This window comes from Pogoniulus pusillus, chromosome 1, assembly GCF_015220805.1.
Source record: "Pogoniulus pusillus isolate bPogPus1 chromosome 1, bPogPus1.pri, whole genome shotgun sequence".
Taxonomy (NCBI): Eukaryota; Metazoa; Chordata; class Aves; order Piciformes; family Lybiidae; genus Pogoniulus; species Pogoniulus pusillus.
This window is the reverse complement of record NC_087264.1, coordinates 11038793-11065028: the sequence shown is the minus strand read 5'-3', so window position 1 is coordinate 11065028 and position 26236 is coordinate 11038793. Positions and strand designations below refer to the sequence as shown.

At 38.8% G+C, this 26236-nt stretch overlaps 1 protein-coding gene across 10 annotated transcripts in view; it reads left to right on the top strand.

Annotated features, from left to right (window-relative positions):
- MARK3 (microtubule affinity regulating kinase 3) overlaps positions 1–26236 on the top strand; it is a 62877-nt gene that overhangs the window by 8516 nt on the left and 28125 nt on the right. For 9 of the 10 annotated variants that reach the window (XM_064167251.1, XM_064167002.1, XM_064167164.1 and 6 more), the window contains exons 2-7: positions 108–146; positions 4727–4918; positions 10843–10896; positions 17054–17102; positions 17849–17914; positions 20301–20371. In XM_064167251.1, the coding sequence (XP_064023321.1) occupies positions 108–146; positions 4727–4918; positions 10843–10896; positions 17054–17102; positions 17849–17914; positions 20301–20371 (471 nt within the window). The remainder of the gene's footprint in view (positions 1–107; positions 147–4726; positions 4919–10842; positions 10897–17053; positions 17103–17848; positions 17915–20300; positions 20372–26236) is intronic. The other variant, XM_064167085.1, reaches the window with a different exon arrangement.

The following is a 26236-nucleotide window of genomic DNA, read 5'->3' as shown; positions in this document are numbered from 1 at the left end:
GCTAACATTTGTCAAAAATATTTCAGTTACCAACACCTTCATACTTCATTTGCTTTTTGCTTTTCTTTTTCTTTCTCTTCATGCTGATCATTTTCTGGCTATGAAAGGATGTCGGCTCATCATTGGGGGAAGGCTTTTGCGAAAAGGTGGGTTTTGTGTTGTGTTCCAAATACAGTTGGTCTTAGACTTAGTCCCTCCCACACAGTAAAGTTTCTCTCAAATGAAGATACTTTACTCCATTTCCTTCTGGGTTGAGTAATACCAGGGTGGGGCTCTGGGGAGGAGGAGAATGCCTTTTTCCCTCCTGTCTTTTTTCTCTTCTCTGAGAAAGCTTATCTTGTTGGCTTGGAAGTGGATAGGGTTTTGGGGAACTCTGCTATTATGTGCCAAAAAAAACCCAAACCATTAAAAAAGACCCCCAAGCAACCTTTAAGTAATATTTCACAGTATCACCAAGGTTGGAAGAGACCTCACAGATCATCAAGTCCAACCCTTTACCACAGAGCTCAAGGCTAGACGGAACCTGATGCATGAAGATTGGGAGAAGGTCCTTTTTTGTCTTGAGTGGGTTTTAAGGAAACCTCTTTTAAAAAATAGTGACTCTGGCTAGCAAGAAGCTGCACAAAGTTTTCAGTATGCATGCTTTGGTTCCCCATCTGCAATATAATGGTCTTTCTTTGTGTGAAGGTAAGTATTTTGGCAATCCCTCAGCCAGGATGGGTGTCATGAATGTTAGCTTTAAACTGAACACATCTCTAAGAGATACAGCTCACCTACCACAATGTGTGGAAACTTACTACAAATAAACACATTTGTTTTAAATCTTGTGACTTTTAAAACAAACTCCTTTTCTTATTGAAGTCATGAAAATGTAGATCTGGGAAAGACACCTGGAATTTAAGAGAATCCTAGGGGTCAGGAGTTGGAAAGAGGCAAAAGCTGCAGCTGAGAGTCTACTTGGGAAAAGACAAATGTCCTGCATTGCAATTTAGAACACAAAGGATGCTGTTACTATTTCTTCATGCTGAGGTTGGAGCTGTTAATGTTTACTGAAGGAAACTACCTTGGGAATTAGCTGAGTACAGCCAAATGCTATACAAGCCAATGCATGACTTTAACTTTTTCTTCATCATCTATGTTTTTGCCTTTGTCTATATCGTTTAGCTTCCCCATCACAGCTTCTTGAAAAGTATTTGGGTGGGAGAATCACTTATTCATTTTTGAGAAGCACATTTATTTTTTAGTTTAAACATTTTAGTACTATATGCTACTAACCTCTCTTCTTCCTTCATTTCCATAAGTGCAAAAAAGAAATCCATGTTGAAACTTGGAAGCTGTTTTCTGTAGTTTCTAGAAAGATTGTGTTCTGCTCAATATAATAATCTTACCATGTTGGTAGATTTACTTATTTGATAGAATCATAAAAGCAACCGGGTTGGAAGAGACCTCTGAGATCATCCAATCCATAAAGACTAAATTAGATATGGTTGTAAATGCTCAGATTTCAACAGAGTGAAACATGTCTCTGAGCAGGTCACTTGGATAGATGTGTATTCCCAAGCAGTTAATAACTTTTATTCAAAAACTACAGCTGAAAAAGGTCATACTCTTGGAAAGAGATAATTTAGGTTAAGGTGGAAATGCAAACCTCTGTACAAAGAGATTGTGTTAAATTTATCAGTGCTAGTCCAAGTATGTTCACAGCTGTTATTTCCTCCCTTTTAAGTGTAAAGCTAGAAAGCGTGAAAAAAATGGTAGAATACAAGAAGTCATTTCTCCATAGAGGACAGTGAAGCTGATGCATTATTGGGGCAGTTTACTATGTGGAAGAACGTTTCTTTTACAGCATACTATTTATATAAATAAGTAGGATCTGAGTAAGATTAGTTCTGAATAAGCTGCACACAGGTTCTCTGGTACCTGATGTCCAATCTCAGCTGTCTCATAAGCTAGGTCTAATGCAGTTTATAAGTTGGAGCACAAGGCATCGTGGATGTAGATAGTCTGTTTGCAGAATCAGCTGTGTGGTTCAAAAGCAGCCTTGATGTTGAATCTGTCAGCTGGACAGCCCAAACTAATAAGCCTGTATGGAGGCAGACTGTCTATTGCTGAAACCAGTTTGTATGCTTGTACTGTGTGCCTAAGTATGAAAGAGCTGTAGGCAAAATAGGCCTGATACACTTCTTTTTCCTGGGTGGGCTATCAGGTCTGTGTAGAGCAATGTAACTAGTATAGCTGTATTCCTGGAATGTTGTGCTTGAGCTAAAAGTGAACCTTCCTCTGATATATCCAAGAAATACTCTCATGGCCCTGTGCAGAACATTGTGGTCCCTGGTTACTGGAGTGGCAATGTAGGGGTATGTTAGCATCAGCAGTTGCTGCTGTTTTCTAGCTGGTCTGAATAATTTGACACTGAAAGGTACCAAAGGAGCTGACAGAGAAGTTCTGTGAACTCTGTGCTGCAAGGTTTGTTAGAAGTCAAAAGTTTAGGGAGATGAAGAAGATTGGCAGTGCTGTGTCAGTAGATGCAGGGATAAGTAGGATTGCCTGAACAACCAGCACCAGCCTGGTATTAAAGGCCTGCAAATTACCAAAGCTGTTGATACAGGTTTTCTCTAGCTTTAGTAGTTCTTTCAGATGGGTGATTGCCCTTATCCTCTTTCTCCTTGAGAATTATTGATTGATAAGCACTTACTCAGTTGTTGCAGACCTCAAGATATTATTGAGAGCAATTAATTTTTACCAAGGATTGACTCTTTACTGGATCTTCTTGTGGGTGTGCTTCTGTGTTCCTGTCCCAGTTATTAGTGGTGTGGAAGAAATGTATGCTACTGCTCCCAAAAACGAGGATAAAGATTGCTAGGATGTTAAATAGGGCAGGATGGGACAATCACCAGGAACATGTAATAACCTGCATGTTAGGAAACTTAAGCCGAATGTGTGATCATGAATGTAAGGAAGAACCAGGAATGAAAGTCAAATTACATGTGGTAAGAGAATGGGAAGCAATAATTCTTAAAAAGACTTAGGGTCACTGTTGGGTGTTCAGATACAGATGATCTTCCAAAAAAGTTCATTCTCTCTGTGTGAAGTAGCGGAGTGTTGAACATAACATGCAGGCTCTGTGTGCCATCCTACTGCAGCTGCTGTCAGTGTGGCATGTACAGTTCTAGCATGATCCTCACAAAAAGATGTTGGAAAAATAGGAGAGGGTTCTGAAAAGAACTACAAGAAATGCTTCCTTATCTTTAATCTCTTTAATCATTCTTACAGCAGCCTGTTTAGATATATACACAACATTTACTAAAGTAAAGAAGTAACATGATCATAGTAGTTAAGTACCTATATGAGAAGTACAGATCTGGTGACAATGCAGTAGCCAGGCAGTAAGGAGAAGGTAAAGTCAGACTGATCCTCAAACACAGCACCACAGTGTGTGTGTATGTGTATTTTTTAAATAGTAACTATTGAAACAATTCCCAAGAGTTGCTTTAGACTCCTACCAGTAGTATTTCTTAAATGAAATTAATGTGGTTTTTAAAGTAATTTGATCACAGTTGTTGCACTCAAATAAACAAACTGAGGAACTTAGAATGCCAGAGTATGTGGTCACAAGGTTACATCAGGTTATTAAATAGTGTGAAACTTGCCAAGTGTCGTGCAAGTGTGGATTTGTTCATGTGTGCCTATACTCTGATTGTTAGCTTTATGATCTCATATCCTTATGCTACAGAGATTTTCAGGCAGAGTTGCTCTGTGTCACATTGTTGGTTGTCCCCACTGAGTTTCAGAAAGAGGAGGAGTAGTGGGTGGAAGAGTGAGATCTGAGATTTCTGAAATGACCATAAATTTAGTGTGTCATCTTCTGGGTAGTCAGACATTTACTTCATGTTCACAGACTACTGAGCATTTTTAATGAATGCGTTAATTGGCAAAGCTGGCATATAGATCTCAAACCTGAGTTGGGAACTAAGGGACATGAGGAGACCTGCTCTTTCAGAAACTGGCTGTCAGGAAATGAAAGAAATGCTTTATCTTAGCCATGTAATCTAATGAATAAAGGCATATTACAGCTGGGATATATCCATTCATTTTTACAATTAATAACTGTTCAGGGAAACAGAGTGGAAGGAGCTCAACAGATTACAGACAGTATCTCAGTTCTCTGTAACTGCTGAGGTTTCTGTACATTAGGTAAGATTTCTTCCCTTGGTCTCTGGGTTGTCCTGGGTCTTTTCAGTCATGAGCTTTTGTAGAAACAGAAATCTAGCACAAGAGGAAAAATACTACTATGATTTTATCAGTAGTATTAAACTGTCCAGTAAGAGCGAACATTTTACTGTGTGTGCTCTTGGAAAAGCTTGCTTTGTGTCTCCTTTACAAAGGCACTTCTGCTCTAGTTAGGCCAAGTAATGCAGATGTCAGATACTTCCATGTTCTGTAACTGATTCAGCAATCTAGGTAATTTACTTTAAAATGCTCAACTGTTTCTGCAGTTCAGGTGACATTCCACTTGGTCTTTACCAGGTGATGAAATGGATGTTGTGTTATGAACTGTGAACTTCTTTATTGCTCTACCAGAGCAAAGTTCTGCATTAATTTCAAGCTTGAGTTGGGTCCTCTGAAGGTTTCTTCAAGGGAATTGCTAATGTTTATGAATGTTCTATGCCTCTCATCATTGATGTCTTTTGTTTCTCAACCTTACCTGTGTATATTTTCATTGCAGCACACGTCCCATGGAGATGGACGGCAGGAAGTTTCCTCTCGAACTGGGCGCTCTGGAGCTCGCTGCAGGAACTCTATAGCTTCATGTGCAGATGAGCAGCCACATATTGGAAATTACAGACTCCTTAAAACAATTGGAAAGGGGAATTTTGCAAAAGTCAAACTGGCAAGGCACATCCTAACTGGCAGAGAGGTAAAGTGGTGTGGTTGTAAACAGTAGCCAATTGCAGTAGGTGTAAAGGTTCTCCTAGAACAGTATCATCTAAGTCTGTGAACACTTAGCACATTTTACTACATATGTTGCTACTGATGTAGGAAAAAAACCCCAGAATTAGAAAACTGTGAGTTTCTTAAGTAATGATTACAAAACAGTTTTGCTTGAAAACAGTCTCTTAAATTTGTATTTTTCGCAAGTCCCTGTCCAACTGAGTTGCGTTCAAGTTTGCTACTAGAATTCCTTGCTAAATCTTCCATTCCCAAAAAGGGGCTCAGTGTGTATCAATTTAATGAACTTGCTGGATGCTTTGCCCCTTGGTGTCTCTATATTACACAGTGCAGAGCTGTTTTGGAGGACAAGTCAGGAATGAGAATGGACAGATCTTGATTATGGCCTGAGTAGCCAGCGCAAATGCAGCATTTTCTTGCCAAAGCAATTTAACTCTCAGGAGTTTTGCTAGTATCTGCAGTGTGAGGCAGCCTTGGGAAGACATCCCAGTTTGTTCAGAGCTGGTTTGCATGTCTTGTTCAATGTTGCATGGTGTAGACAAGCTTTCTCTTGTATCTCTTTACAATGTCTAACTTGGCTGCATAATTAGATTCTATGTGCCATTGTAATGTAATTAATAACTTGAGCTTAATGATGGTTCTGATTTTGTGAGCTGTAGTCCTGTTTGCTTGTTACAAGAAGGTGTTTCTTGTTGCTGTTTTAGTAGTAACAACTCTATACACTGAAACACCTTACTGACCTTTTTTTGCCAAACCTGTCCAATTAAGTAAATGTTTTGTTGATATCAGCAAGGACTTGTAAAGAAAGATGTGTGTTTGACTGCAGCACTTCAAGGGAATTTCTTTTTTCTGAGCTAATACAGAATTCTGTAGCACTAGGAGGAACAGAGGGACCATAATTTTCCAAGATCTATTGGGAAGGTTTGGGGTTCTTCTAAGCCAACAGTTTCAGTGATCAGCAGTTTCCTTCTGGTGTTTAATTTTAATTGCTTTTCACTTAGGTTCCCTCCTCTCTTTACTGATACTTAACACAGGAAATGCAAGTACTCAATTGCTATTTTTTGCTATTATTACAGATATAGGAGTTGGAGATAGGTACCACGTGGCACACATTGTTTTGCAAAAGTTGAAATGTATTTTCATTTACTTGCACACAACTGTGTGTTGACCTCTGGTTTATCTTTGTCTGAAATTTCAATCAATAAAGTGACAGTGTGAATGGTGAAATTTGAAAAGTTTTAAGTGCTAAGCTTCCTTTAACTCTTGTGGAATAGATGTCATTCAATATATTCAGAGCATAAATACTTTAGATGACATGTGCACTGGTCCTGGTTACCTAGAATGAGTGACATTCCTTTGGTGGAGACAGTTAAGCTAGATTTATAGGAATATCTTAAAGATGCTTTAAACTTTTTTTTAATTATTGTTTGCAAAAGAGTAATAAAAATTTCTCTTATTGCTGGATGAACTGTACAGCATTGATGATGATTATATATGTTAGATGCATATAAGCAGAATTGATCAGTGTCCTTGATAAGTTTTCTCTGTGTCTTTCATTTACCCTTGCCCCTACAGCAGTATTTACGTAATCAGTCTTTAGATTGTGCTAACCTTTTTCACGTCTGTCACACTGATGTTTTTAGGTTCTGATCAGCAACAGCACCTAGTACTTTGTTCAATCTTGCTTTCTTTGCTAACTCATCTCCAAGGTTGTTTCTATCAGTTTTCCATTGTATTTGATGGTGCACTTTAACTCCTTCAACAGCTCTAATCATTATAGTTTGCCTTTCTGTGCCAAGGCCACTGATACAGATATTAAACCAGATTGGTTCTCAGTCATGTCCTTGAAAACCTCTTACTCATTTATTTCCAACCTAAAATCTCTTCAGCCTTTTAATTAAAAACATTCTGTGCACATTTCAGCTTATCTAGTTGAATAATATGCATGCATTCTCCCGAATGAAACTTTAGAGTAGTGCAGATAGTCATGTTTTGTCTTTCCATAGGGTGCAATTCACAGCAGGAAAACACATTGAATTTTACCCTTCTGTCTTGTTTGCCTATTTTCTCTGCAAGTTTCTTAGCTCAATAATTTTATGGTAAATGGCTCTACTAGGAAAAAAAAAGTCTGGTAATTTATAAATGTGTGCTGCTTTGTTGTTCTTGATGGATGTTAGAAATCTGTGCTACAGGAGTGCTTTTAAATTTTTTTCCTTTAAACCTGCCACTCTTAAGAAATCTGGGATAATACTCTTAGTCTGGCCTTAGCCAGACAGCACTCATCATCCTGAATTTGTGATTTCCTGCTTTACACACTCATTTCTGCCTGCTCTCTTGCCTTGGTTTCTATTCTTTTGTCCAGTTTATGTACCAAAGTCTAGAATCATGTCCTCAGTTTTACAAGTCAAGCTCAAGAGTTTTCATCTCTGCTGTATCCTTACTGTATTTCTTTCTTATCTATGAGGCTATTCTTAATGTTTTTAAGTGTCAAGTTCACTTTCACTTTGTGGCTGTTCCTACTTTATATCTCTATACTGATTAACTTTTAAATCATGCAGATCAGCACTTTTGTGTTGCTTCTTGAGGGGAGGATTGTGTTTGTTCAGGCATTCTTCTAGTGTAGTTGCAGTATGAATTTTCCTGTTGCCTGAGATGCAGCTTTCATGTTCTAAACTGGAATAAGGTTCAGGACTCTCATTCTCATCTTCAGTGTGTCTGCAAGGTGTGTGTTGAGACCCCAGGCTCAGACAACCGAATGGGAGAAATATTCAGCCCTTTGTGGGGTGATTAGAGCATGAGCCTAGCTTGAGGGAGTTGAATTGTCTTGCCAAGTAGTGCATGGCCTTCTGCTCACTGCAGTTAGGGAGGGGAGGGTTAGCTCCGCTGCACTACAGCTGGTGTTTGGAAATGCACTCCTTTAAGATTCTTTGTCCAGGAGAGTGCTATTTGTTATCTGTCTGCCCTTTTGAAACCAAGAATCTTTGTAAATCTGCTTTTGTTAATTTTTTGACTCTAAGCCATGTATTTTCTGTGGTAACCTATCAAAGGTTATTTCCTCTGGCAAGTTTTGCGTGCTTGCCAAAATTAATCTAAAAGATAAAACTACCTTTTGCTGTTACTGAGGTGGTTGGAATTGCAGCCAAAAACACATGTATTCCTTCTGTTCATCGATGACATGTGCTCAGTTAATAGCCAGGAAGCTGAAGTTTCATAGTGAGACAAGATTCTTTCAGGATCCAAGTCTGAGTCCAAGGAATCTACTGTCATCTTTCTGTGCTTCCCCTGGATAAAGTGAAATTTAAGGGAGAGAAAAGGTTCTGAAAAGTGGCAGTTTGGCCACTTTGCACAGTACCTCAACTTTTGACCTCTTTCCTCCTATGTAACTTGGAGTTAATGTTTTAAGTCATGTTACTGCAAATGGTGAAAGCAAAGAAAGTTTTAATTCTACTAATGATCTCCCACAGAGTATCATGGCTGATGCAGTGGTCTGACAGCGTAGGTGGACATGCATTCCTCCAACACTGGCCGCAGTACACAATACTTGAAATCATTCCAGATGAATTTTGTGTAAAGAGAGTAAAGTTTCTGCTTTGGAAGGGAATTTGATGCTTTATTATCTGCGCTTAGTAAAATGGAAGATGATATTTCTCAGGCTTGTGAGAACTATTCTTGAGGGCAGGCTCCTTTGCCTGTAATTTGGAAACCTTCTTAAGGCACCTCAAATTGCTCCCTGTTCTGCTGATGGGGTTCAAGTTCTCAAAGTCAGTATTGACACACACTCTCAGTGTTCATGTGGATAGGCATTCTCTGAATTCATTCTGCCTTTAAGGCTATGATTAGTGCACTTAAAAAGTCCAAGTCTGCCTTTAAGAAAACTGAGGTGTGTACTTCCTGTATCTCCAGGGCTAAATTTGTTTACTAGTGTCAGAGATGTCTCTGATCTGGCACCAGTGCACAGTGAGAGAGGTGAACTGTCTTTTGCAGAAAACAAATGCCTTTAGACTTCATGTGTTGAAATGAGATTTATGTCCCTCAAAGGCTGACCATAATATCACATTTCAGAACATAAGGTCCAACTTTTTCTGAGTGAAATGTACTACCACACCACAGCCATTTTCTTTGGCATGGGTAGTCTTGATACAACAGGTGATTTTCAAATCAGATTATCTGCTGTTGACAGGCATCACTCTTATGTCCGGCATTGGTGGAAGTGAATAACTTTCTTGACAGTAGTTCAAGGCGTAATGGTAGAGGTAAAAATGTTGTCTTGGTTTCGTACACAGCTGCTAATATGAAAACACCTATTGCTTAATGTGTTTATCTCTTGTTTGTATTTTTAAAGTGATTTCTCAATGTTTTGCAATGGAATTTTGCCTCAGGAAATAGTGATCTTTGGTTTCAGTACCATACCTTAAAAGAAAATACTCCCCAAAGCAAAACAATACTTGTATGTCTTCTTGGTGACATCTCAAGGGATCCTGCATGTAGAAAGGCTTCATTTCAGGAAACACATATCCATCATAAAGTTCTGTGATGCACTCAAGTGTTTAACTTTGTGTTCCACTCTTGCCCTCTCCGTCATGATTTTGCATATGAATGTAAGGATCTAAATTTGCCTTGATGCAAGACATTCTTTATACCATACATTGCTGGCCCCAAGTTAATGAGATGACAAAGCACAAAACCGTGCAGAGAAATGGGAGCTGTGGCATGAGGAGTAGCATCTACGGTTTGAGCCAAGAATTCAAAAGAAATTTAAAGCTCTTGCTTTGCAACAGTGAGGTATTATTATCAGCTTGGTTGCAGTATCTTGCCATTTTGAGACACACCATCTCCTTGGCTCCTGTAGCATTTCTTCTCGTATGTTTAGTCTCTAATTTAGGAAGGAAAAATACAAATTGGCATGTAATTCTAGAAAGATTCCCATTTCCTGTTCTAACTCATCCTTTAGCCAAATTACATTGCACTGAAGCTCCTCTCTGAGCTTATTCATTGTCTCAGTTCTTCAAGTTCTGACTAGTTAACATGGTATTGAATTTCTCTTTTGATTATTTTGTGGGGTTTTGTTTTTTGTGGGTTTTTTGGTGGTTTTGTTTGTTTGTTTGTTTTTTAATATTTCTCTGCAGTATTTACTGAAAAGATGAGAACCAGTAAAGGAGTGAAATTGCCTAAATGCTTGTACTGCAGCCAATGGATTTTTGTTGACAGTGAAGCGTTATTTCTTTTCATATCCATCAGAGAGCAGATTGGTGCAGATATTTTGTGAATTTCCAAAGGTGAATTTAGTTCTTGCAAAATCAGTGTGGAATTACTTTGAGATTGCTCTGAAATCTCTGCTTTAAGAAGCATCTTCACAAATTATCAATGCCCAGTTAGTAATATGTAAACTGTTGTGTAATTATACTGTGTGAATATCTGTAGGCAACTTGGCCTCATCCCTGTAGGTGTTTAAGGCCAGGCTGAATGAGCCTCTGGCCAGCCTGATTTAGGGTAGGGTGTCTGTGCCCATGGCAAGGGAGTTGGAACTAGATCCTTGTGGTCCCTTCCAACTCTGACTGATTCTATGATTATCTACTGTTAGGGCACTGTCTGATGTTGGAGCTTCCACTTCAGCAAGTGTAATAGGTCTTAATGTCAAGCAAAAGAATTAATTGAACTTGTCTTAAGCTTAAAATATGAGGGATTTTTTTTCCATTCCTGTTTAATTTGTTGCAGTCAAAGTAACACTTCAGCAGTTAATTCCAAATGATTTTCTTTTAAATACAGGTACATAATTTGCTGAAGAAACTGAAGTGATTTTTGTGTTATCAATTTCTGTTAGAGGATTTGACTGACTTGTAATAACGCTGCATTGTTCATGTGAAACATACTGATTATGAACTCTTCCTTTAGGTTGCCATAAAAATAATTGACAAAACACAGCTGAACCCGACTAGTCTACAAAAGGTAGGTTTTGACATTTAATCTTTCCACTGTAACTTGTTTTGTTTCACCACCTCCCTCCATTAACCTTGAATGCCTGTGCTGGAGAATCCGAGGCATTGCATACATTGCACACGTCTGACTACTGTGTTTAATTACTAGCTTTGTAAGAGAGATTTTTGATAACCCTGCAGTAGTTCAAGATGAACTTGTACAGAGCTGTAAACTGCAAAAAACAGTGATATTAACTGCTTCCTTTATCTCCTAAGCAACCCTGTAGAGAGAGTGTTTCTGGTTTGGTTTCATGCCCCCGCGTCTCCTTCCTGCTGGTCACTTTAAGCATACAAATAGAAAGCTTGTGTTCTGCCCTCTTCAACTGGCCTTGAGAATGCTGCCTGTGGACTGAAGCCCAAGCAGTATCTGTGCCTTTCATGTAGTTTGCAGCAGGAAAGGTGATGCAGTTTTATGGAATAAATTGGGGCATGGCTATTCTGGTTTCTTCCCTCTAGCCTTAAATGTTTAATGTGCTGTTACAGTTGTATTGCCTTATCTATTTTAGTAGGTAGTGATAAATCTTACTCTTTCATCAAGCAATCCAGTCTGCTTTGGAGTGCCTGCAGGAAGTACATTTAAATGTCACTTTTACCTTGGACATTTCTAGCTGTGTCCTTTTAAGTGCTGCAGTCAGAGGTTTTATATTTACTTTAGAGTACTTCAATTAAAAAATCTCATTACGGTATTTCTGTTTGAACAAGAGAATACCTGGGATTTACCTGCAAACAAAACAAAATACTATTGCCAGAGTAAACTTGAGAGCATTTTGTTTTTATGCAAATGCTGACACAATCATGCGACAAGATTTTTTTATCAAAATTAATGGTGCACAAGAAAGTTGGAAAAGCACACAAGTTCTTACACTTAGTGGTCTGGTTGGGAGGCAGAGAACCTGTAGAAGAAAGGCTCTGTTGTCTGAGCAGGTAGCAGCTTCCTACTGACTCTGAGGACTGGATAAAAGTAGATACAGATATAATATGGTTCCAATTCTCTCAGAAATTTTTTCACCTTGATCCCTGAGGTTATTGGCAATTTCTGGGTAAGCAGGGAGGAAATTAAATACAAATTAGGTAATAATGATGGATTAGATAAAGTTGATCTGTGTGGCAGATCTGTGCAATGTGGAATACCTGAAAAAAATGTTACATGGTTGAAGCACTTGGAAGAGAAACAGAAGCTGTGTGATATGAAGGGAAGGGGTCAGGGCATGGGAAGAATGGTCAGAGAAAAATAGAGCAGCTGTGTTTTCAGACAAATGTGATGTTTTAACCCATCAAATGGTGTGATCTTGAGATTGGGACTTAATGCTAGCTTGAGCTTGTATTCAGGTACAAAGCAAACCATTTAGAAGTCACAGGTGCTCAGTTGGCAAGGCCACAAGCTGGCAGTGTGCTTGTTGACCGTTTGATTCCTGGGTTTCAGCCTGCTCTGTGTCCATTCATGGCTCTTGTAATTTCATTTTTATGTACCATTTATGAAATTAGATTATGAGGTGTAAATTGGTCTTGTCTACTGATGGGTTTCTTTAAATGAGAGTCTAGAAGGATGGTAGGGTAGAAATCAGATAAAATTTGGAATGGGAAGTTGCCAGTGTGCTCTCCGCTCTCAGCTCCTTCATTACACAAGCACAGAAAAACGTTTCACAAGGTACATCAACGTTCTCAGTTTACTCAACAAAAAGTAAATTTTCTTTAAATGCCTGCCTGTCATAGTAAGCAGAGTGAGTGCACAGCACACTACTTACCAGTTTTGATTGATCAAAGTTTTTCTTGCATACTCTTGCCTCTTCTTCTCCAGCACTGTCAGCAGTGCTGTAGCCACAGTGCATTTGAATCTAACTGCACACTCAGCCTGTTGATACAGGGGAAGCTAGATGGAAGTGCTTCTGATCTTGCAGTTCTGGACAGAGTGATAAAATATTTGAGGTATGGTGGGGAGGAAAGGGCTGTGCCCAGAAGAGGGTGTGGTATATATGTCTCAGCTGCAGTGTGTCTGCATACTCTAGTCATCCTTAGGTGGGGAAGCAAATGGTGATTAAGGCTGCCAGTTCTGATTTCCTTGTATCACATCTTCCACACCAATACTTCAGCTGCCAGGAAGCAGTTAACCTTGTTAAGGACTTGCTTTTCTTTCTGGAGCAGTAATTCTTGGTATGCCCTCACAGTAAGCTCTGGGCGGCTGCTGTCCTGCCAGCCCAATATTCAATAGCACAATTTTTCAGAAGAGTCAAGTTTCTTGCCTGCTGCTGAGGAAGTCTGTGGTAGCCACATGCAGCTACTCCTAACTGTTGTTTTAGGACCTGATTGCTGCTCTGCCAGTCATGCTTAGTGAAAAGGAAACTGTAAGCAGTACTTCTTCCCTACTTTTAACGAAAGGGGATTCTTAGAACTTTTTTCCCATGCGGATGCTGTTAGTCATAGTCACTATTCTCCACAAATGTGCTTGTGTACCCTGTTCCAGTCTCACTGAAAACAAGTGCTGCTGCTACAGTAGCTGACTTCCTCCTAGACCACCCCTCCACCCCCCAAAAAGAACCCAACTTTTTTTTTCATTTGCATTAGCTATGTCATCTTATGTTTGAGTGCCTTTTTTTTTACTGAGTCCACGTAGTACCACTGCAGCACTTTCCATTTTCCTTTTTTGGAACTTGGCTCCTCAGCCAAATGTTTTTGTTCACTGTGTGCAGATGTTTTGCCACTTGTTTGGTCACTTTTTGTTAAAGCTTTTAAGAGTTCTTTAACATCAGTTTTAATGCGGTCCACATCCCGTGTCCTTTCTGACCACGTATCAATCAGTATGTTAAAAACTGAAAGAAAGGGATGAAAATTGGAAATATCCAGGCTTTTTTGTTTATAACAAATTTGGTGCTTTGGGTTTTTTTTTTCCTCTCTTTTCAGGTTGTGGTTTCTCTGAGGCAAACTTGTATTGTGTAAAGGCTTCCTGCTTGAGGCTTCTAATTATATGTAGGGCATGTTTCAGTAGGTGGTTATCAGGAGGAGCCTAATATACTGGTCAAGCATAATCTGCCTTGGGACAACATCTCGTGAAAAGTCCATGCTTTGGGGGAATTTTTCCTAGATGTGTTGGTGTGTACTGACTTCTTAGCACACTTTTCCAGTACTTTTGAAATAATTTGTTGCTGAAAATCTTACAATAGTTAATGCAGGAACAGTTATAATCTACGTATTGCTGTGTTCAAAGAGTTGACTTATAAGGTGGGTACTTCTTTCCCCTGACTCCCTTGTTGTTTCAGTTGTCAGCATAATAAAGTTCAAGTCAAATTAAATCAAGATTATTACTCAGTATGTGTCTGTGCTTCCATTGCTGGTGTGTAAGGTTTTTTTGTACTCAGTTTGTCAGCTAGCAGGGTTAATTAAATGTAATTCTTTCTCCGTATCTAACACGGCTTACAGTCAAAGGATCAGACCACAACAAAGCTGAAGGCCATTTCTTTGGCAGACTGAGGATGCTTGTCTTTGCCTAGAAACATTTGTAGAGCTCTTGTTGATGGAAAATGAGCTGTTCAACAACTTGGGAGTAGTTTTTAATTTCTGTTTTAGACATTAAAAGTCGTAAGCACTGTTTTCAGTGGTTGTCTTCCTTTATGGTGTCATTGTGATGAGTTCCTGAACCAAGACAATTGTTTTCCATCTTGAGAAACTTCACAGTATGTTCAGTGTTACATCTGCTGCTGCTGTGTTGCTGTAGCAGAGAACCTCAATTGTATGAGCTTTTGCTACACCTGCCTGTTGGCAGTGAATTTTACTATGTGATGATAATTACTGCTTCATATGCTAGAAGCTGATGAACATAAAATTTTGGGAGCAGAAAGTCTGGGAGATACTTTTTCAGCTTGGTGTGTGAAGGTTGTATGATGTTTTACATTAGAGTATAATACGTAATACAGTGTTGAGCATTCATTTGCATACATCCCTGTGGAATTAAAAGCATTTGGAAAACTTGGTTTACTCTGCATTCAGATAGTGCCATACACAACTATGGCTGTAGTGTGGGGCAGAAGGTCTGTTGAGCAATACAAGGAAGATTGCTCCACAAATCTTGATCTTCACAGAAATCAGAGAATGGTTGGAAAAACTGGTCTACAAATTATTTACTTCCCCCCTACCCCCATGCTATTAATTTAAATCCCAACCCCTACATTTTGTTACAAAAGACAAGAAGGCACAACGATTTTTTTGTTGCTGCTTCTTGTTTTGTGTTTGTTTCCTATAGTTCACCTTTTTTTTGCTTTTATTGAGTACACCTACAGATTTTTGAGTTGTTAGTAATATATGTAGACATATTAAATGTCTTCACTTTTATCTGAAATCTGACCTGAGGCGAATCTTGCAGCAGCAATTTTTGCTCCCTTGTCATTAATAACAATGCTGCTATCTGTTATTTACAGAATTCTTTCTCTCATGTTTGCATTCCTGTGGAGCTGTGGATTTGTGTTCTGCTTCAGTCTCTTTACATTAAGTTCAGTATGATGTTACATTAGCAATATTTCTGTACAAGTAGGTGTTAGGTACGTAATAAAACCACTCTTAGTCCCTCTAGCTTTTTGAAGCATGCTGTTAGAAAACAATCAAGACTCTCTAGGGTTTCAGACTGGCATGGGGGAAGTTGGAAAGGAAAACAAGCCACACAATGGACTGCTGTATAGTGTTCTGTCTAAAAAGGTAATTCTTAGGGTTTTCAGAACTAGTATTGGCACTTCAGAGGTTTTTTTGTGGTAATTTTTATCTTGGGTCTTTAGGAGAAGAACTAGGACTACTTTGACTTCATCTGCTATTAATGATTTATGCTGCAGTAACAACACCCATTGTGTTTTTAGTATTAGACTTAGGGATTTATGTGCATTTTATAATTGTCTTTTCAGTAAATTTTCAGAGGTGAAAATAATTAACAGCTGATTAGTATTAAGCTTTTCTTTCACTTATTTGTTAAATGTCATTCCCGTGTTACCCAGTTGCAGGAGGATGGGTTACTCTCTGACTGGCAAAGTTGAACTCTGTGGCAGTAACTACTCAAACTAAACATGGGTATTGGTGTTTGGGAAGCAAGGAGTGGAACAAGTTTTCTTACAGTCAGTGCATAGTCACTGAATGTGGCCCTGTAGGTGTGATTCTGCAGCTTGAAATGGGCAATTGTACTCCCTAACCACCCATCTTGCCACAATGTGTGTGCTGGGTTGGGCAAGGGAGCTACAATAGGAAGCTTAGAGGTGGAGTGGTTTTATTTGGTGAGGTGAATATTTTCTGAGAGTTTCCAGTTGGATTCTTTCCTGGACCTTGTGCTATCACCAGTGCTTGCATCAAGGGAAGTGGTTCAGTCCTGTTGCATGAAAAGGTGGATGGTGAAGAGAGGGTGGGAGCAGGCTGATCTTTTCAAGTGCGTACTTGTGAAATAATGGCTGCTGGGGTCAGGAAACCACCATTTTGTGTTCTTCCTCATTGATTTTGGTTAGTACATTCAATGTCTTGTACTGGCTGAGCAGGCGTGGAGGCTGGATGTCTGGCAGTGAGACAGTGGAGCTGTGGTGACAAACCCAGGAGCTGATGCTACTATGCCTCAGTCACTCTGCAGGAATAGTTCTGAAGGGCCATGGGGGAGCCTTGTCTCCCCATCTGTCCTTAACATTTGCTCCTTGCTGGTGTGGTTGTGTAACACACTTCTGGTGTGATATAAGGTACCTGATTTTCTTTTACTAGTAATTCCATTTTACCAAAGTACCAGAGAGATGTAGATTCATACCAGTAACATAGTGCAGTGGTCTTCAAAAGGTGCTCAGGGTGGAAGGTTTCCCACAATTCTGAAAACAGTAGCTTCTGTGAAGAGGGTGAAAGATGGTGTGAAATGCCTTGGCCAGCAAGATGTGTGGGCTCATAATGGTCTTCTGTGAACCACAGAACTAAGATCACTTATGTGGAGCTATTTGTGGGTCTTTTCAAAGGAGAGATGTTAAAATAAGCAGGCCCTTGACTCTTCCCTTCAATAAGTGCTTATTCGAAGGTCATCGAAATACAAATAGTAATGTTTACCTTTTGTGTTTAGTGATCAGGCTTTAAGAATAATGGCTGTTAGCTGTTCCTTTAACTTATTTCATGTTCTATGTTTATTTCAGCTCTTTAGAGAAGTAAGAATAATGAAGATCTTAAATCATCCAAATATAGGTACTTAATTTCTTTCATATAACTTCTAACTCAGGAGAAATATGATTTTTTTGACTGATGAAATTGTTGTGGCATGAGTTAAAAAAAATATGTTGTTCATTTACTGTAGTAAAGTAGCAGTAATAAATACTTTTTCAGAGCTATGTGTTTAAAAAGCAAAACAAAGCCAACCAACCAAACCCCCAAAACTTAACAACACCAGGGAGCAAAAATGTTTTTGCCTCTCCACAAAACTGTTATTTGCATAGGTAATTGATTATTTTGGTCCTTCAGAGTACAATACTGATTTTTGACTGAATTCAGCTGCTCACTAAAAGTAAGGGTATACCATGCCCGAGTAATGGCCAAGAAATTGTTCAGGATTATACGTTTAAATCATGTAGCATTGTTGCAGGACTGTCTGCACACTGCCAAATAACTGATTTGTCACCATGTATGCCAGTTCAGTGCATGAAAATGGCTATTGTTGATGCTCAAATATGTGGAAGTTCTGCTTAATCTAGTTGCTTTTCCCATGTAACAACAGCAAAGTATTGTTTCTTGAGAAGGTGTTCTCTGTAAGCTGACCAAATGTGTTGCAGTATTTTCCATTTAGGAACATTAGATAGAAAAAGCCTCTTTTACAGTAATAGTCTGATATTGTCAAGCAGCAGACCAGTAGTTGTGGGTTTTTTTTCTGTCAGAATTGTGGTGCTAATATAATCCTGCAACTGGTTAACTGATTAATAAATATTCTTCTTTTCTAGTGAAACTATTTGAAGTCATTGAAACTGAAAAAACTCTCTATTTAATAATGGAATATGCAAGTGGGGGTAAGTACCTCTCATCTGTGATAAGAAATCTAAACAAACTGCCAAGTGGGAAAAGCACTTGTTTTCTTTACCATTCCTTCAGCAATGTTAATTTCATAATAATGTAAAATATTAAGTGAAATCTGTAATATTCTCTGGACTTCTTTAGGCAACGTCATTAGTTAAACTTTTAAAACCAGCCTTTGCACTTACTGCAGCTTAGTAACATTTGCTTTGTTTTCAGAAGTCAAAATCAATGCAGATCTTTGCTCAGCCATCAGTTTTTTCCTATCCATAAGAAGTGCTGACTTTCTCAACTGATTGGTTCAGCTTCCTTTGCTGTCCTATTTTGTATGAGATAATGGGTAAAAAATATGTTCAGATGAGACATTTCTCTGTTTCTCTAAAGATTGCTTTCAAAGCATGAATACTGCAACCTCCATTTTTCATGTGTTGATGATGTTTGCCTATCTTAATCACAGACCTTCTACTGCCAAGAACTGTTAGACTTAAACTTATGCCATTTGAGGAGGAGCTTCAAACACTTATTCCCTGTTGTGGGTGGGGGGTGGAATCACGCATCGTGCAGTGTCACCAGAGCTAGAATCAAGCCATTTGGTCTTAAGTTACTCCTTGCTGGCTAAAATCTAATAGCACTCAGCATGTCAGCATGACCCTTTGGCATCAGCAGCTGGGAATTTCACATAGCTGATACTTTAGTTTTGAGAGGGATGTACAAAGACTTTTTTCAGAGAAAATCAGTATGGAACTCTGACATGAGATGATGTTAGGTTTGAATTACTACAAATAATGGTTCTCTACCTGTCTGTTTTCTTCTAAAAGAAGACTAAGCCAAGATTTGTCTAAACAGAAACACAGTTGCTAAAATACTGACTAATACAGGTGTTTGTGGAGGCATCTCTGTGCTGTTTGGTAGCACTAGGCTTAAAAGTGATGTTCTATTGCCATCTAGCGATTAGGTTTTAGGAGGTAGAAGTTCCAGCAGTTCTTTAAAGCAGTGAGGACCTTTCGTAGTGTAATGGAGGAGTACATGCTGTGCTGATGTAAAAGGCTACAAGCTGTGCCCTTTGGATATATGTTGTGCAAGAAAGGAGTGACTGGTAGTCTGTGGCAGGCATCAACTTCTTGTATTTTCTCTTTATCGAGATATTGATAATGCATCATATGTATGAACTCTGGCTGCAAGATGAAAGAATATGCATCTACAATTGCAACAGTTTGCCTAAATTTGGGATAATTCTTTCTCTATTATTCTTTTCCCTGAAATGTGAAGAAGTGTCCAGGTTTGTTCCATCAAGATTTTCAGAGAAAGAGGTGTGAGTTACCTGAGTCAATCATTAAATGAGCCACTGCAGAGGGAAGGAAAGGCTATTTTGTAAAAACCCTGACATTCCCTCAGATGGCTCAGTTGATTTTCCTGCTGCATGACTTTGAGATTTGGGTTTTTTTTAATTCCATTTTGGTGCAGTTGCTTCTCATAAAAAACAAATGTGTAGTTACTCAACTCTTGCCTTGTGAGACAGCTAACTACAAAAGAATGTTTTCTTGTTTAGTGGAGAATATTTAGATACATGATCCACCTCTTAAGTTTTGCATAGTAGTGGAAAGTTTTTAGAACTAGTTCATATTTTTAGGAGTTCTTACATGTGTGACTGTTGGGTTTTGGTAAAGTAAATCTCCCATGCTCTCACAAACATGAGAAGTGTCTCAGTGGGCCAAATAGCAGTTTGTGTGACATGCTGTGAAATGACTGAATTGATTAAAGAGAAAAAACCAAAACGCATCAGATCTTTAGTAATCTCCTTCAGTCGTCCAAAACCATAGAACTTTGAGCTTGTTCAGGAATTATCCTTCTCAGTGTAGCATCCAAGCCTAGGTTAAAACTAAGATTTCTGGGTTTGGTCAGAACAATTTTATACATTTGCACAAAGAAAAAACTTGTAGTGCTGGTATGATGATCATATGCTCTTATATGTGAAGCTGTTTGTTTGATTGATTGGTTTTGTTTGGGGATTTTTTGTGGCTTTTTTTTTGTTTGGTTCTGGCTTTGTTGTTTGGGGTTTTGTTTGGTTTTTTGTGGAGCAAAAGTAACCTTTATGTCATCTTTATTTATAAAACAGAAGTATGCTGCTCCGTTTCTATCATAAATAATTGGAAGGAAATGTTTGGGTTGGTTTCTTTTTGGTCTCTATCCAGTCATTCGTGAAGTCTTTCTGTTATCTTGTATAGGAGATTATGGTATAGTAAATTCCATAGTTGTATTCTTGCTTGAGCTAACCTGTAGTCGTGAATCTCTCATTCCAGAGATGCTCTTGGTGGGCAGCTGCTAATGGGAAATCTCTAGATCCTGAACTTATCATTGATTTATCTTGTTATTGAATTGTAGGGGAAGTGTTTGACTATCTGGTTGCACATGGAAGAATGAAGGAAAAGGAGGCTAGAGCTAAATTTAGACAGGTATGTATAATGTTCCTATACATCAGCTCTCCGTTCTGTTTTTATTGATGAATTGAGTAAAATGTCTGTCTTTTACATTGTTTAGCATGTTGTGGGCTTGTAGTCCTGAATGAGGAAGGATTTGGGTTAGAGTGGTACTTTGAAGGGGTTAGTAATCCATTCAGTGGTGCTAGTTTCCTTAGTGCTGTGCCAGGGTGTCCAGGAGTGCCAGAGTGCAGTGGCTGCTTGCTTTGGAAGTGCATTCCATTCCAAAATGCATTTCCTGTGAGCTGATTTCGTAAATCCTTAGTTCAGCTGATATATACCATTTTTGGAAGTAACTCAAATGAAACAGGCTAGTTTCAGAATGCAGATGAGGGGTGTGTAGCTTCCAAAAATGCATCTCTGCACTTACATGAAAAGATGAAGTTTAACAGTTGTTCTAAAAGTCTTGGAAAAGTAATTTCATTAGCTTTCTTTATGATGGATAAAGGAGCCCTGCAAAGATGTTGAAATTTCATAGATATGTAAAAAGCATTTCCAAATCTCTGCTTGTGTAGCATTCAGTTTCATTTGCATATCTGACTATTCTGATAGACTTTTGGGGTTTTATTTGCTATTCTTGCACAGAAAGTTGTGAATGCTTCTGCTATTTACATGTCTTTGGTCACTTGGATAGCCTAGATAGTGCTGTAAAAAGTAATATCAATTTTTTTCTCTTTTACAGTAACACTTTAGTGAATAGGGACAAGAGTATTTTACTGAATATGTAGGGGGTTTAAACTGCTGAATTGCAGCATTGATGTGAGTCAGTTTCAGTGATGAAAGGGGAGGCTCACATAGTTTCACTTCAGAAGTGTGGCTATACAAACCCAGAAGAAATTTGACGTGATACATGAGATATATTTTAGGAAATCAATTAATTACTTTCTCAAAATGCCTTAAAAATAAAACTTTTGCGTCTCTCTGGTGTGGGTAGTGAGACCAGAAGGAACAGTTTGGGAAGCAGGAAACTTTCACAACTGTTTTGCTCACTCTGTCTCATAGTAAAAACTGTGTGACAACAAGATAAGCAGTAAGCTCAAAAGTAGCAATGAACGTAGAGAAAAAATAGAAATGTATTTAACCCAACATAAGGAGGCAACAAAAGCATTCTGCATTCTTTGTTCCTTTGTTTTTTTCTCATCTCTTTAAATCTCATATTTACCCTCTTTAATCTTTTTTTGGGAAAAAACAAACAAACAACCCCAATCTCCCACCCAAACAAAACCCCCAAAAAAGCAGCTACAGGTTTTATATCCCCCAAAATATTTTGTGCTTACTGGAATTATACAACTTCATAGTAAAGAAAATGTTTCTTCCTTTTTAACAAAATCTTACATGCCTTTTTAAAGCTGCTTCCCTCCTTTTCATGTTCCAGCAGATAGAGAACTTTCCTTTATGTCTGAGGTTTTCTGGTGTATGTTTCTGTGCTGTATTGGAGTAGAAGTGATGTGTTGTGCAGCAGTCACTTCCACTTCAGCCATCTCTTCTAAATCCCAGGCTGTTGCCTTGCTCTTCGTGATGTTGCTTGAAGAGCTTCAGAGTAACTTGGGAGGATTTTTTTTTGCTCTCTCAGATTAAAATATTAAAAACTTCTACTAGTATGGTTCACTGCTCTTTTGTCCTCAGTTTCTTTTATTGGGAGATGTATGGAAAAGACCTGGCAGTAATTCTATTGAAATTGCACATTTGTTCAGAGTTAGCTTCCACCCTAACAATTCAGCTTCCCTTTAAGTGAAAACCTGTGGAAACAGCTCAAACGTGTTTTACAGGTACACTTTATGCATAGTTTTATGGGATAATGTGGGTAGTACAGGATATATGCAACTTCATTTTTCAAAAACAAATGTGAAGGGAAAGAATTTTAAAGGTAATTTAATTGCTGAGCTGAGTATTTGACTGATCAGAAGGTGATTTTCATGTATTCAGATTCTCAGTGCCGCCTTTTTGCCCTGTTCTTTGGACTTGAGTAGGCTGGCTGTTTCTAAAGAGAGACAGGCACCCTCACTTGAATGAGACTGCAGTGGGATCTCATTAATGCTTATAAATATCTAAAGGGCAAGTGTCAGGAAGATGAAGCCACACTCTCTTCAGTGGTGTCCAGTGACAGGACAAGGGGCAGTGAATACACACTGGAACACAGGAAGTTCCATGTAAACATAGGGAGAAAATAGTTCACTTTGCGGGTGGCAGAGCACAGGAACAGGCTGCCCAGAGAGGTTGTGAAGTCTCCATCTCTGGAGGCATTCAAAACCCACCTGGACATGTTCCTGTGTGATTTATTCTAGGTGAGTAAATGTTGCTGTATTAGGGGTTTTAGATGACCTTCACAGGTCCTTTCCAACAGGTCCTTTCTCATTCCGTGATTCTGTGATTCACTGAAATACACAGAAGTGTGTTTTAATTTTCTTTTAAGTCTTCTTTCCTGGCACAGACACCTGTGCTCTCTCCTCACTCAACATTTGCCTTCCTGGCCACCAAGCTCAAAGACTTCTAGGGGATTTTGATCTTGAAAATATGATGCTCTTGAGAGCTTCAAAAGCATGAGCACCTGGGGGGAAAAAGAGAAAAAACCAAGCAATAATCCAAGGAGAGAAACTATAGCATGAGCTCATTGTGCTTTGCTAGAGAGAAGAGTGCATGCACAGGATGGAAATCAGACACCTTTGATCAGAGCTTGGTGTTTATTAGATGATAGAATTCTAGCTGTGGGACAGTGTCAAAGGAAACTGGATGTTACTGAGTGTACAAGTCATGAAGCTATTCATTTCACCTTATTGTACTTCTAGAATAACTTGGTATAGCTGTTAGCCATTGATGGAGGGAGAATGCTCTCTGGAAACCTTTTATCTGATTCAGTGCAGCTGTTCTTAGGTCAGATAGGGACTTAGGACATAATAATTTTTTTTAAATTAAAAAAATCTTTAAGTATTTTAACAGATGGTGGCTCTGTTTAAACTGAAGAAACAGTTGTGCCATGGAATTGAGCTTAGTTCTTTACAATAGAGTGCATTATATCTTGTTTTCAGATCGTGTTTCCTTTTTGAGCAGATGCGGTTTCTGGATCAAACACTTGTGTTTTATCTGAGAAGGCAGTTCCTCTCTAGCAAGTAAAGAGCAGAATTTGGTAATTCTCTTTTTGCTTGTTAGGAAAAAAAATAATTTTTGTTACACATTCTTAAGGGTTTAGCAGGAAAAAAGAATGTGGAAGGCAGTGATCCTATTATTCCAGTCACGCTTGACAAGGAACACAGGAGAGGGTACGAATACTGAAAGTACAGCCATGCTCTGCATTCTACATTGCATGCTTCTTTTGTGCAGCCATGTGTGAGAAATTCAAATCCAGGACATTTTGTGTTCTTAATGTCACTTTGTTTTTCTTTTCCTGTTACAGACTTCCAAACAACTCTGGTTTGATCTTACCTCCTTTTCCATAGAAAAAGCTACCCATCTGGATAACACTTAATTAAAAAGTGGGAAGCTAATGCTCATGGCAGAATGGTTCCCAAAACTCCTCTTGCTGAAAACAGTTACATATGATCTGCAGTCTTGCTGCTGCATCCCTGCAGAAGCAGCTCAGAAATTTTAATGCTGACATATGTTAGGACAGATACTGGGGGAAGAAGTAGAAATTCCACAAATACATCTTACTTCTATGTTCTGTTTAAGAAAAAAATACTTGTGTCAGTGTGGAAGGGACCTTGGGAGGTCATATTTCTCTCCTTTTTGTCATTCATTCCTTAGGAAGAATGGATTTTTCTGCCTGCAAATAACTTGCTCTAACTTGTTCTTTAAAACCTATGACTGTATAGCATTCTTTTTTTTTTAAAATCTCTCCCAAGAAATGTATTTCAAAGCTCCAGTTGTTATCACTAGCAAAAAAAAAGTCTGCTGTTTCTCTCCCCACCTGCAGAGCATAGTCAGATTCCTCACATTCAAGCAGGTTGAGGCTGAGGGGGTTGTCAGTGGAAACAGTGACGGAAGATGGAAGAAAAGCGAGTTGATCCAGTGAAGCCATACTTTGTGCTATTTTTCATTCACTTGTGATCATTGCTCCTTAATTATTAATGTCATGCACATTACATTATCTCCTTTCCATTTAGACTGGACTTAATTTTGCAGTCTCTGTGCCATTGTGTTGCAGTGCAGAGTAATTCAAAAAGCATCTCTAAAGGAACTACTAATAATTTGCTAGCCCTTCTGCACTTACGTAGTCAGTAAAAGCAGTTTAGGAGTGAGAGAGGTATAGTGCTGTGTCTCTGCAGTCCCAAACAAAGGTGAGGTGTTTGTCATGCTGTCAGCCTTGGGAGCCTCTGCAGACTGAGCTTGCAACTGACAGCAAAATAATGATACCAGACACAAAGGAAACCCAAAAGGATGGTACAGATAGTGGTGGGGGAGCACTTTGGCTGTTTCGGCAGCTATGAAGAACTGAACTTGTCTGGAATCATAGAATGGTTTGGGTTGGACAGGATGTGGACAGGGACAGCTGTAACTGTTCTTGGTCCTCAGTTTCTTTTACAGGATCTGTGTAGACAAAATTCAGAGTGCTTAGAGCTCTATCTAACCTGACCTTTAATATTTCCAGGGATGGAGCATCTACAACATCCCTGGGCAATATGTTCCCATATTTCATCACCCTCATTGTAAAAAATGTCTTCCTTATATCTAGTCTAAATCTCCCCTCTTTTTTGTTTAAAACCATCACCCCTCATCCTGTCACAACAGGCTCTGCTGAAAAACATTGTTCCATGTAAGTACTGAAAGGTCACAGTAAGGTCTTCCTTCTCTTCTGTAGCCTTTCTTCATAGGAGAAGCATTCTAGCCCTGTGATCATTTCTGTGCCGCTCTAGAGGAAGAAAAAGCCAATACATAAAGGGAAAAGCAGAAACAGAATGAAAGTGTAGGGAATGGAAATACTTCAGATTGGTTTCTAAGGTGGTGTATATTCTGTGTGTAATTCAGTAATACAAGAGTACAAAGATCATAATGTCGGTGCTTAAGTTTCAAATGCAAGAGGACTGATAGGTCACTTGTTTGACTCACAAAGAACCTTACTTTCACCTACTCAAAATACTGGGAGGGAGAACCATTGTGTCTTACTACAGGAGAATCCATCAGCTAAGCTGGGCAGTCTGATGATGAGTTATTTCTTGCCTCATCATTTTGTGTTGGAAATCTTAATATATTTAAGCACAGTTACTAGAGTAAATTATTTTTATGTGCATTTCCACTTATTTTAAGAAGTTACAATATCTGCCTCAATTCCAACCATGTATGCTGCATACTTACACTTGACTGCATTAGTGATCAGTGTTTAACAGTAAGACTTGGCCCAGGTTTTCTGTGCATGCAGAGTTCTGATTATGATTCTAAAGCATGTGCTAGGACAGTGTACTGTACAAATAGCTTCTATGCTTTGCTGTGTAAAACAGGGAAAACTTAATGATGTTTGGAAATTATGATGGAAGATAAATACTCTATTGCATTTGAGACAGACTTTTTTTTTCCATTGACCTTGCTACTCTTCTGCAGGATAAAAAATGCAATAAACTGTATGAACTTGGAGCATACCTCTGTCAGAGGTATGCTTCACTTGTTTCTCACTGTGCAAGTTCTGACAAGCTGTTTTCCACTGGTTTTCTCCAGTAGCTAAACCTGTTTCTCAGCCTTTTTTTCTCCATGCTGCAGCATGAAAAATGACCTTTGGAGACAGAGTGGAAAACATCAGTCTAGAGGGAAAGCTTTTATAGCTGTGTACAGTATTGGAATGGAAATACTTCAGTAACCTTTACAAAAGTCATTGTTTCTACTGGTCTATAATTAGTCACATAGGCAAAACAA